The sequence below is a fragment of the Lampris incognitus genome, chromosome 14 (genome assembly GCF_029633865.1).
Source record: "Lampris incognitus isolate fLamInc1 chromosome 14, fLamInc1.hap2, whole genome shotgun sequence".
Lineage (NCBI taxonomy): Eukaryota > Metazoa > Chordata > Actinopteri > Lampriformes > Lampridae > Lampris > Lampris incognitus.
In genome coordinates, this window is record NC_079224.1 from 14467646 (window position 1) to 14478261 (window position 10616).

A 10616-nucleotide genomic window follows, 5' to 3' on the forward strand; every position below is an offset into this window, starting at 1 on the left:
TTTTTTATTCATTTATTTACGTATTTCCCCCTCTTTTTCTCCCAAATTGTACTTGACCAATTACCCCACTCTTCTGAGCCGTCCTGGTTGCTGCTCCACCCTCTGCCTAGTCGGGGAGGCCTGTAGACTACTACCACATGCCTCCTCCGATACATGTGGAGTCACCAGCCGCTTCTTTTCACCTGACAGTGAGGAATTTCGCCAGGGGGCCGTCACGCGTGGGAGGATCACACTCTCCCCCCCCAAACAGGCGCCCCGACTGACCAGAGGAGGCGCTAGTGCAGCCACCAGGATACATACCCACATCCGGCTTCCCACCCGCAGACACAGCAAATTGTGTCTGCAGGGACGCCCGACCAAGCCGGAGGTAACATGGGGATTCGAACCGGCGAGCCCCGTGTTGGTAGGCAACAGAATAGACCGCCATGCTACCCGGACGCCCCATGAACAGTTTTTATTGATCACATACATATACAACAGTGTCTGCAGGACAGCACATCCAGGCCGTCTCCGTCTGCCTGCTGAAACACACGTACACAAATAGGCGGAGGTTTGAATGCAGATGTGTTTCACCGTCCAGATGAGCCAACCCTAATCACACCTGCCTTCAGATGTCTGTGAATGTTCTCATTCATCCAGGTCATGGTTATCCAAAGGAGTTGAATCAAGTGCAACTGAAGTTGAATTAAGTTGAGTCAAGTTGAATCAAGTGCAATATATACTAAGTCCAGTTGCACTTGATTCAACTCCTTTGGACTGCCTTCAGATCAATACCTGAATAACGCCCCTGTAACAGTGATGCTGAAGTGCCGGAGGATGTTGATGCTGAGGACAAGTTGGTGATCGTCATTAACAGTTGGGATGAGCAAAACTGTCAAATATCACTGTCGAGATGGGAAGAAAAAGGATGACAGGGCTTAACTTTTTACTGTCTTCATCGCAGACTTGTTCCCGTGAAGACTGACTGTGGATTGCACACCGCTCCATCCGTTCAAAGGGGATCCCACCGACACCAGTAAAACACAACCGCAGATGAAGCACGCTCATGGATGGATGCATCAAGAGAAAGACCCATGAAATCAAAATGTTCATAGATCATAATTTTTTTCTCTTTTTTTTTAAGAAAAGAAACCAAAAATCATGATCCCTGTCTGCATGGCCAGTTTGGCTTTATCGGTGTATCAGCTAAATTCACAACAGCATGAACTGAAGACTGAGCTATGAAATATTACACTATTATTATTATTATTATTATTATTACAACATTACAAATTCAGGATCAGGAGGCTCTTGAAGGCAGCCTCCAGTGAAGCTGTTTTTTCCCCTGTTTTCTAAAGTATACATATTGTATGCGTAACATATTCTCAAGCAGAGTGTTTGTGTAGCTTTTTCTTTTTTATATGTCCCGCATGACGATTTTGTTTTTTGTTTTCATTATTGTTTACTGGAAAGAAATGTGCAATCATCGTATAACTTGGACCTGTTGGAGACGTTTGAGCAGAATGAGTGTTAAGTATTACGATTTACACGTTCTCCAAAGTCCAATATGCAAGTGGCATGCTTGTTTATACTATATATATATATATATATATATATACGCTTTGTTAAAAGAAACAATTATCAACGGTAGGGAAAATACTCAACAAATAAGCAGCAAAATAATCCAGTGAGTCAAGTCAATTCTTTATGAGACAGAACAAGCCTGTTTCATGCCACAAGCGATCATCAGCTCTCAATAAAGCTACTCGGGAAAGAGCATACCATTTACTTCCTGGTCATCCACATCACGTGCACAACGTCCAATGGGGAAGGGAGAAGACGTTCAAAAATTCAAAAACACGTGATCGCTAACGGTCACGTGTACGTGGTGTGCATGACGAGGCAGTTAATGGTATGTTTTTTCCCGAGTAGCTTTATTCAGAGCCCTAGAAAGAGAGTTACGTCAACTCCGTAGACGTCAATGGGCCACAGCAATGGCGGATCATGGGAGCCCCGTATAGTTCCAGACAGTGCTTATAGAATATGTGTCACGTTGGAATATATCTATATCCATATATAAATGTAAAAATCTGAAAATATTGGTTAGTAGTTACCAGAAATCGCGGATAGGCAGTTCATTTAAATGACCAGCCAAGCTTCGTTTGGAACTATTCGGCGGCTACATGAGCCACGTGGCCCTCTCGCGTTCTGACCCCTCATTGACGCAACTCTCTCTTTCTAGGGCTCTGGCTTTATTGACAGCTGATGATTGCTTATGGCATGAAACAGGCTTGTACTGTCTCATAAAGAATTTACTTGAATCACTGGATTATTTTGCTGCTTATTTGTTGAGCACTTTCCCTACCGTTGATGAGTGTTTCTTTTAACAAAGTTTATATCTATAGATATAGATATATAGATTGATAGATAGAAATATATATTATCTGTATCTGTCTATCTATCTATCTATCTATATATATATATATAAATGTAAATATCCCTGTCCCGTTAATTTCCTGTTCCCACTTTTGCTGTCACTAGCCATCATGTTTTGCAGGGCACTTTTACAGAACTGAAAGCAGACGCTATGTACAAATGAAATGAGATTATATTTGGACAGCCGAATGAGTCGCTGAAAGAGTTATTTATGAATATGCGTAATTTATCGTTTGTAAAAAAAATTAATAATAATAAATGGGGAAACCAAAACGCGATTTTGTCTCGTGATTTCCAATCCGTTCTCCTTCAAAACCATCTCTGACGGGACCGGGTGACCTGCAAGGTCAGACTCGGGAGGTATTTATTGACACGCTGATGTCAGTTTAAAAAAAAGAATGTGGTTTTCATATGTTGCCTGGTGATTTATTGAAGCCGTTGTAATAATTTAGGAGAGGGGATGCGTATCTCTGTTGTACGCGCGGGGCCAAGTATGTTGAAGACCCCGCGTGTCGGTGGTGAACCGGTGCCAGGCCAGTGGAAATGGTGCAAGGTCACATAACAATCAGGAGCGGCTGTTCATCAAGGCTTACTTGGGGCATGCTACTCTTTAAACATTTTGATCATAAAAACCTGTGACCCAAATATATTCATCATCAGCATCATAATATATAATGCTGTACTTTCCCCTTATAAGTCCCACCAAATTGTATTTTATCGGACGTTTCACATACATAGAATCGCTGAATTGATCCACCGTCGGTTGATTGAAATATAATTTCAGTCAGCAGCTTATTTACGAGGCGAGTCGTTGAAAAGAGCGCGTGGTTTGATGTCAGCGCATTACACCCCCGGTCTCTTGGCGGCCATCTTGGAGCGGACGGAAAGAGGGGTCGAACTTTGCACCGCAGAGGTGAAAACGAGAGGAAATAGAACGACGGGTCCGCTTGGGACCCCAGCCGACAGCCAGCTTGTTCGAGCGATGCCTTCGAAAGAGCAAAAGAGAGGTTGGTAATCACCAAATGTCGCGTTAGCCGATGACACGCGAGAGGTTCTGGGGGACCGGAGGGGAAGCGGTGTCGGTGGTGTTTGTTCAGCACTGGGTTGGAGACTCGGGGTCAGCCGTGAAAACTAAGCTGTTTGTCTTCCATGATTTCGCTTCTTTTCATAGCTCACTCAAAGCAGGTGAACCAAGAGGACAGTCACACTCGACCCCGAGTGACCGCTGATGATGATGACGAAGAGGACTTGATGCTGCCTGGGGAAACACAAGACACGTGCTCTAGTGTCTTTCTTTCTTTCCAAATTACTTTTTTTTACCGCTTTTTCTCCCTAGTTATACTTGGCTAATTACCCCATTCTTCCGAGCCGTCCCGGTCGCTGCTCCGCCCCCTCTGCCGAGCCGGGGAGGGCTGTAGACTACCACATGCCTCCTCCGACGCATGTGGAGTCGCCAGCCGCTTCTTTTCACCCGACAGTGTGACAGTAAGAGCGCGCGCTCTCATAATATAGATAGCAAAATGACGCCATAATAGTGAGGAGTTTCGCCAGGAGGAAGACGTAGTGCGTGGGAAGATTACGCTACCCCCCCCCCCCCGCAGTTCCCCCTCCGCAGTTCCCCCTCCGCCCCGACCGACCAGAGGAGGCGCTATTCCGCCGGCCTTGGTCGTGTGGCTGATAAAATCTATCTAGTGCAGCGACCAGGACACAAACCCACATCCGGCTTCCCACCCGCAGCAAAGGCCAGCTGTGTCTGTAGGGGCGCCCGATCAACCCGGAGGTAACACGGGGTTTCGAACCAGCGATCCCCGTGTTGGTAGGCAACGGAGTAGACCGCCACGCTACCCGGACGCCGTGCTACGGGGTCTTAATGTTTATTTCATACGAAACTGTTTTGTCAATGCTATATTTCACCAATACCACGTGTGTCCGTTTCCTTATCAGACTGCCGTCTCAAGACATCAGTAAAGGGGTGAGACGGGTCACCAACGCATGGCGTCAACAATCGCCATGAGATGTTTAGGGCTCGCGGCATAACGCTTGGCCCACGTGCTCCGATAGCAGCGACTCAAAGGTCGGCTCCTTCAAACTTACTACAATAACACCGAGATATAATGCCACCCGTTTCCAGAAAACTGCCCACGCCTCCAGGTGAGAGATACACCTTTTTAGCTGGGGGGGGGGTTAATCAGTCAGCACTGAAGTTCAAGGAGAAGGGGGATTTACAAGGCGCCCCGTGCGACGTGTTATCAGGCCTCGCCTTCGACAAGACCACAGGGAAAGCAGGCATGCTCACACGGCCGGGGGGCGACTTGTTCCAAAAGGTTGCACCAATGCTGACAGCCTGTGTGTGTGTGTGTGTGTGTGTGTGTGTGTGTGTGTGTGTGTGTGTGTGTGTGTGTGTGTGTGTGTGTGTGTGTGTGTGTGTGTGTGTGTGTGTGTGTGAGACGCAGCCGGCGTCCACACGCACACACACACACACACACCAGTGAACTAAATATATCAACGCTGGTCTCCACCCACCCCGAGCTGCCTAAGCACGGAAAACGTTGACCCTTTCACAAACAAATTAATGAGGAACCGTTCACATCATCATCATCATGCAGTTGCAAAAATAGAGTGAAGAGCACATTGGAAACTGCGTTTGTCGCCTTGTTTCCCGTGATTCATATGCACATTTTCATGCTGATCCACAGAGCCCCCCCCCTCTCCCCCCTACTTTCAAGTGAGGGAAATACGACTGTGACGAAACAGAAACCCAAGTATGCAAACGTTGTCCATCACACAGGCTCGGTGCTATGTGGGAAAAACAACACATGGTGAGATGCCTTTTATATTTATTTCCACTCCTACCAAGTACTTCTCTGGGACGACCATCATCACAACTCTGATTACCAAGCAGAACCAGCCACATAGGTTCATTAATAAGTAATTGAAACAAAGGACGTCTCCTGTTTCGAATCGGCATTGCTTTATAAGCCGCAGCCTTAGATCGGCGCATATTAGCCGAGAGATAACGCGTTCAAATCTCTGCATGAACCTTAATCATTAGTCCGCCGGTCTGCTCTATGTTTGGCCCCGGCTCTCCAAACATCCAGTGAGATAATGACCGTTGATTCGCGGCTTAGAGACTCCATTAAACGTGTGTTGTCCGTCACCGGTCTCTCAGTACCGGCCTCTACTCAGCTATGTGGGGGATTTGTGGCGTCTTTGGTCGGGCCAGTGTGTCACCGGCCCCCCCCCCCTCTCGCCGGAACGCGGACCTGAGATGGTGCAACGCGGCGAGAGGAAACCTGAGGCGCCGCGGTACACTTTCACACAAACAGGCTGAGAACTGCCCCCCCCTCTTGTGATTGGGCCGATGGGGCCCCGCACGGAGAAGGCGCGCCCATTGGTTGGAGGTGGTGACGCAGGGGGTGACGCGGCGGCCCCGGCTTCTATATAAACCCGGCAGCGCGCTTCTCTATCAATGAAGTAGTAAGAGAAGGGAACGGTTGGGTGGAAAGGAAAAGCGAAGGGCCAAAGTTTTCCAAAGACTTTGGTAGAAAGTTTTTGTGTGTGTGTGTGTGTGTGTTTGGGTTCCCTTCTTTTATTTACTTTATTCTAGGTGAGACCAACGTCCCGACATTAAAAAAAAAAAAAATGAAGTTCATCATTGGCATCGGCGGGTAAGTCTCAACGGATCCAGTCATCTATTAGAAATTCTAGGCTATTTGATAGAGGGGGGGGGGCAACTTGTCCATCCAAGGGCTAAGTGTAAGTTGATATTATTGTCCTCTCGTCTTCATTTCAGCGTGACCAACGGTGGGAAGACCACCCTGACGAATAGACTATTAAAGACGTTGCCAAACTGTTGCGTGGTGCACCAGGATGACTTTTTCAAGGTAAGACATGAAGAATTAGACACATGAGGTCTACCTGAGTTTTAAAACAGAAAGTAAGTCAACACAAAGTAGCAGTATAACAGGCAAGCTACTCTTCTGGTGTGTTTGTATTTAGTGTTGAGATAAGTATTTTGATGTGTTACTTTTTGATATGTATATATATTCACATCTTTTCTTTAACCACTTTGCAGCATTAGTCACTTGCTGTGAAATTGTGTGCTCAAAAAGATAAAAATATATAAATGACTAAAATAAAATACACTGACCATTCTCATCTGCAGATGTGATGTTATCTCAGTGATAGGATTAGCTGGTTGTCTCCTGGACATTCAACGAAAAGGCTCGGCGTCCCCACTTAAAGTCAAGTCAAACTTTGTGCATTCGTGTTGCAAGTTTTGCAATCACCTTTTTTCCTTTTTTTTTTCTTTGCACGATCATTAACCTCGTTTGATTTTATTAAAAACGGGAAAAAGACAACATCCATTTTTCTGAAACACGAGCGACGCTTTGAGACACTTTTTCCATCTCGCCGGCTGCACATCTGTACCCCCTCTGTTACTTTAACAGGGCAGTTAAGGTACACACATATAGCCCAGCTACCCTCCTCAGGTTATCATGTCCTTACTTGCTATTGCGACGCAAGGGTAGCTGCAGTGGGAGTGAAGGCCTACAGGGCTGCACAAAGATCTGAACACATGTACAAATCCCCATTCATTTCCAAACCGCAAGAAAACAGCAGCCGGCTCTCTACAAGGTGTTCTTGCACAGTTGTAACAGGAAATTACTGCCTGGGCATTACCACCCCTTTGCCCCGTTTCAAGCACCGAGCCGATATATCGTGATTAGTATCACAACAGCGGTAATATCGATGGGGAAACAAACGTCAACATTGTGCAGCCCCTAGCAGGCCACTTTCGGTGGAGACGAGTCCTTGACTTGTCCTGTCCAGGTGTGATCAGCTCCGCTCTCATTACTAGGTTGCAGCAATGTTTTATTGGTGACTGTTATTTCAGAGACCCGATCAAATACAAGTCGGGGAGGACGGCTTTAAACAATGGGATGGTAAGAGTGGATTTGGCGTAGGAAAAGCCCATTGCAGTAATGTACTTTTTCTTTCCTGCTCATTTCAAAACTTCAAAACTTTTTTGTTTATGGTAAACCAATCCAGTCCTACAATTGTAGTATTCTGACTGCCATTTCATGAATGCTACAGCCATTTCGATTTTAAGCGTGAATACTGTGCTGTTGAAGTACATTGGCCAACGCCATCGGGCTGTTCTCTGTCTGTGTACTTGTCCTGTATAACAGTGCTCACTGCCCTGGACATGGAGGCCATGGTGAACACCGTGAAAGGCTGGCAGGAGAACCCAGTCAAGTTCGCCCGATCCCATGGTGTCAGCCTGTCACCTGAAGCCGAGGAATCCGACCCGGAGAGAACGGGCCTCCACATTCTCATCGTGGAGGGGTTCCTCATTTACAACTACAAGTGAGTCACCTACTGACACCGAAGCTGGTCCTCCGCTTTACATAATCGAAGAAACTCCATCTTCGGTTTGCGCAATACCTGCTTGTGATCTAATCTGTTCACCAAACTGAACGCTGGTTCTCACTTTACAGGCCTCTCCTCGATGTCTATGACCAGTGTTACTACATTTCCATTCCATACGAGGAGTGCAAAATTAGGAGGAGGTAACCAGCTTCTCCGAGTGACTTCAACTCCCGCTTTGAGGATTTTAGAGCTTGCACTAAAGGGGAATTGATGACGATGATGAAGATGATGATGATGATGATAATACTAATAATAACAATAATTTTATTCATGTAGCACTTTTCTAAAACAATACCATGATGATGACGACGATGATGATGATGTATTTCTTTTCCACCAGTACAAGGACATACACGGTCCCCGACCCACCCGGTTTGTTTGATGGCCACGTGTGGCCCATGTACTTGAAACACAGAAAGGAAATGGCGGAGAACTCGAGTAGAATACGTAAGTTGAGCCACGTCAGGTCAAGATTTTCTTCTTTTTTTTTGTTGCTTAGACTGCTTTTATGTGTAATTGCCTTATATGCATGTCTCATGGGAACGAATTTACATTACACAAGGACCCCAGTGCCACATAAAAACAAATAACACAATAAATATTAACAACAAAGCCTATTAAAAACAAGAATCACTTCACAGACCTAAACATCACAAGCACACCTGACACGGACAGATCATCTGGGTTAAGGAGTAATGGGTACACTGTAAATTCTAACACGTTAAGTTTACTTAAACCTAATTAGGAAACCGATAACCTTGGGGAAAAGTAAACAAATGAACTTCATTTTGTCAAGCTATGTGAACTCGTTTCGAATGAAATCATTTCACATAACTTGACACAACTAAGTTAATGTACTTGCTTTCCCCAAGGTAATCGGGTTGCTAATTTCTTTTTAAGTAAGCTAGCTGCAGACTAACATGGTGCTGGCCACACTTGGAATGAGGACCGATCACAGTGGCGTTAACATGTTTTTTTGGGGGGTGGGGTTGCCCCACAGAGTACCTTGACGGCATGAGATCGAAGGACGAGATTTACAACCAGGTGTACGAACGCATTCAGAACTCTCTGCTCAACAGCTTGTAGGTAAGCGAGGAGTCACGTGGTATTTCATTTTCTGACGCACGTTCTCCGGAGACGTTTTATTTTCACTGATCCTAACTGCTCTCTCTCTCTCCCTCCACAGCAAGACGGGGTTGCCGGAGGACTTGTGTATAGACCTGTAAATATGATTTTGAGTAATGTGAAACAACACCCTTGCCATAGCCTACTTCCGGCCAGAAATGCTTTATGACCTGTAAATAGTTAAACCATGTAAACCTGTCAACAACTTAAGGATGGCAGAAGCGTTGTATTTTGTATGATCCTGTCGTAACGTTTTGTAAAAGATGAACCACCTCTGGACTGCCCAGTGTGAACATGCAGAATGGGTCTTAATGCTGACCTTGGTTTTTAAATGCGGTAGCGAGATATCCTGCACAGGGACATCCATTTAAAGAGGCCACCTGAATCCACCTCATGTCTACTGTTGTTATTATCCCCACGAATAATGGGGGGATGTCACGAAACCCACGCCTTTACTTCACATCACCTTGATGTTGTTGATAAAACTTGTCACACTTCAACAGCACTGGGGGGGGGCACTGGCAGGGGGGGCAAACCAGCGCTATACTGGTTTGGATTATTGGTCATCGACGCACAGGATAACAAGTCTCATGCCGTGCTAAACACGGCTGATAAGGTACACGAGGATAAGAGCGGATGGCTCCTGATTCAGGACCGAAGAGATCGCTCGCCATGATTATTATAACGTCGATCATGGTCTTAAACATGCACACGGGAAAGACACAAAAGACTGTAAAATGCACTGTAAAGACAGGAAGCCAAGTCTAACAAACTGCTAGGACCAATAAGGACCAATAAAAAAAGAAATATATTCCCAGAAGCACCAATAATGGGAATCCGGGTAGTGTGGCGGTCTATTCCGTTGCCTACCAACACGGGGATCGGCAGTTCGAATCCCTGTGTTACACCTGGCTTGGTCAGGCGTCCCTACAGACACAATTGGCTGTGTCTGTGGGTGGGAAGCCGGATGTGGGTATGAAAATGTGCAGGTGAAAAGAAGGGGCTAGCGACTCCACATGTATCGGAGGTAGGCATGCAGCCCTCCCCGGATCAGCAGAGGGGGTGGACCAGCGCTGGCTCGGAAGAGTGGGGCAATTGGCCGGATACAATAGGGGAGAAAAGAGGGGAGGGGGGGCACCAATAATAATCCCATAAAGCGTTAAATACAGGCATATCAGAAGAAAGTGGAGTCTGCATGATATTAGCTTATAGGGTTTCGAGGTTTCGTGTCATAGTCACGAAATGAAATCGTGATGGGGGACACGATGCCAAGTTGTATCCAATGCATTCCTACGCGGGCCCCAGCACGATTGCATAGATCCCATTTCGTGACCATGACACGAAATCTCGTTATACCCAGTTGTATAGGGAGACATGCTCGTTAAGCGGGCACATGGGAGTGGTGCTCTGAGCAGCCATGCGTATGATTGACAGGAAGGGCAAACTTAAAACTGTTGTGATGCACGAGGAGGATATTGTGCATCACAGGCGTGGAGAATGCCACAAGGGTTTAGCGGCGTGATACTTCATTTATCCCAACATGGAAATTCTGCTTTCACTTGCCCTCCTTTACAGGGAGGTCAGGGTAGAGGGGCAGCTACAGATTAGCACCCACCGGGCTGTCTGGGGCAACAGGACGTGCC

The 10616-nt window shown here is 46.3% G+C and overlaps 1 protein-coding gene across 2 annotated transcripts; it reads left to right on the plus strand.

The window, feature by feature from the left end:
- Positions 1-5901: 5901 nt before the first annotated feature.
- On the plus strand, positions 5902-9357 carry nmrk2 (nicotinamide riboside kinase 2). Of its 2 annotated transcripts, XM_056293974.1 has the most exons (8): positions 5902-6083; positions 6209-6299; positions 7313-7361; positions 7608-7785; positions 7917-7988; positions 8189-8295; positions 8849-8934; positions 9035-9357. In XM_056293974.1, exons 1-7 carry the CDS (start codon positions 6058-6060, stop codon positions 8932-8934), a joined length of 609 nt encoding a protein of 202 aa, XP_056149949.1. In that variant the 5' UTR covers positions 5902-6057; the 3' UTR covers positions 9035-9357. The 2 variants fall into 2 exon arrangements, with proteins under 2 accessions (XP_056149949.1, XP_056149950.1); XM_056293975.1 differs by lacking the exon at positions 7313-7361.
- The last annotated feature ends 1259 nt before the right edge of the window (positions 9358-10616 follow it).